Source organism: Protopterus annectens, chromosome 8.part0, assembly GCF_019279795.1.
Source record: "Protopterus annectens isolate FY-2018-M chromosome 8.part0, PAN1.0, whole genome shotgun sequence".
NCBI classification, from domain to species: domain Eukaryota; kingdom Metazoa; phylum Chordata; order Ceratodontiformes; family Protopteridae; genus Protopterus; species Protopterus annectens.
Window position 1 is genome coordinate 230,742,651 of NC_056741.1, and position 2,093 is coordinate 230,744,743.

At 40.3% G+C, this 2,093-nt stretch overlaps 1 protein-coding gene across 1 annotated transcript; it reads right to left on the reverse strand.

Moving 5' to 3' along the window:
* LOC122808198 (G patch domain-containing protein 11-like) lies at window positions 1-915 on the reverse strand. The gene is made up of 3 exons (XM_044079167.1): window positions 822-915; window positions 679-733; window positions 1-565 (listed from the first exon to the last, which is right to left on the reverse strand). Exons 1-3 carry the CDS (start codon window positions 913-915, stop codon window positions 1-3), a joined length of 714 nt encoding a protein of 237 aa, XP_043935102.1.
* Window positions 916-2,093: the final 1,178 nt, after the last annotated feature.

Consider the following 2,093-nt stretch of genomic DNA (forward strand, 5'->3'; position numbering starts at 1 on the left):
CTATGAATGGAGATTAATCACTAAACTCAGGAAAAAAGTCATTTGAAGGTCATTTCTGCAAATTCCTCTCCCACTCCAAGAATCTTCGCGACAGGGCCCGAGACACTCTGACAACAAATCTTTCCTGTCATTATACTCTGCTCTAAACCAAATGCAGTAAAAATGATTCTCTCTCAAATAGCTGGTAAGAATCTTTAACTTCTCATCATCAGTTAAAAATTTTGTGTCCATTCCTTTAGCCTTTAAAGTACTGCCACTGCATTCATTATCACTGTCGTCCTCATCATCTGAGATTATCAATTTTGGCCAGAACCATGGTTCTTTTGGTGTCAATTTACCCTGCTGCTTGTCTAAACGAACGCAAGCACACTGACTTTCTTGAAATTCACTAAGTACCTTGAGCTCTTCCTGTTTCCCAAACAATATCTTCTGGCTGAATTCTTCCTCTTCCTTTATCTTTCTGATGTTGAGTGATGGCTTGTCTTTAGTCTTCTGCGTCGTTTCATTATCATCCTCATCCTCACTTAGAGCATTACTAGCACTGAGGGGTGAATAACTCTGCTCCCTATTCACATTTGAAAAGAGTACTTCTGTTCACTTCTAGAACTTGTATGTTGTGAATTAGAGGGGTCTGTGGAGGCATCCGAAGCTTCCCTCCTTGATCTCTTTTCTTCTGACAGACGATCTGTGCTACGATCTTGTTCAGATGTCCTTTTACGGGAATCAGATGCACCTGAAGAACAAGAAGTGTGACTAAAGCTTCTCCAGAAGTTACCCTCTTCTCTGTACTCATTTACTATTGTACAAAATGTGACTCTTGCTGCATTGCTTCTCTTTTCGAAGACCCCAAAACATCCTCGAATTCTCTGTCACCAAGCTTCCACTTACAAAATTATTGTGTTTCATCAGAAGCATCTTTAACAGAATCAATATAATCTTCCTTCAAACCCATTTTCTTTGCATTCTTGTACAGCAAATTCTCAACATTTTCTTGAAAGAACGAGGTGCTTAACAAAGATGCTGACTTAGTAGAAAATGCGTTAATTTTAACCTTTTCAATAAATTCATTTATTAATGCGGAGTAAGCAACACGTGCAGCATTCTGCTTTACTCTACGTCTAATGGATCCACTGACTTCTTCAAATACTCTGTCTTCAATTCTCCACCTAATAGTATATCAGCCTGCATAAGGCGCACGTTCAAGACACTTGATCTTTAATTTCCTTTTCTGTGCAAAATCCTGCAACATAAAAATGCAGTATGAGCTTCGAGAAGACTGGCTAGAAGGGCAGTTCAAAGATTCAGCTCCATCACTGGATTTGTCCAGAGTTGAGGAATGCTGGTTTTCCAATTTATCAGATGACACGTCACTTTGTTTCTGCATACAGCTCATGAGGGACGGGTCATCAAGGGCTATTCTGGCTGCATCACCCTGTGCTTCCTTCTTATTGCCACCTCTGCCTTGAGGAAACTGTTTCCCACTAATCACTGCTCTATAGAAAAATGTTGGTTTATGAGCTGGACCACTTGTAGAAATCAGATTATATTTCACAGAAGCTCCTTTCTTATAGCAAAGCATATTAAGTACAGCAGTGTACTTGCACTTTCCTCCACGAACAGCTGGTTTACCACCAGAAGTCTTTACAGGCTTGCAGGCTTGGAACGAATACGATTATGTACATGATGATTCCATTTTCCATCATGATGAGCTTGTCTCTATAAGGCAACACAGGTTGGCAGGGTGGCCTAATGGCTAAGGTGTTTGCCTTACAAACACAAAGTGCAGGGTTTGAATCTCACAAGGGATAATTCGCTAACTTAAAATGGCTCGCAAGTGTAGTTAGCTTAGTACTAATCTATGAACCTATACTGCTGAATGTCAAGTGGTAAACTGGTTTATCATGTTGGCCATCCTTGACTGATAATGTTTTTTTGCTTCTGTAGAACTGGCTCTGAAGCTGTGTGATTTCTTAGTTCATCAAGGCTTGATGATGAAAATTTCTGACTTCCATGACTTCGGTCTGCTGGTTCATTTTCATGCTGCTTTGTCATTTGTCTGGGTGCACATGCAAAGCATCAGCAAGGTACAAGTG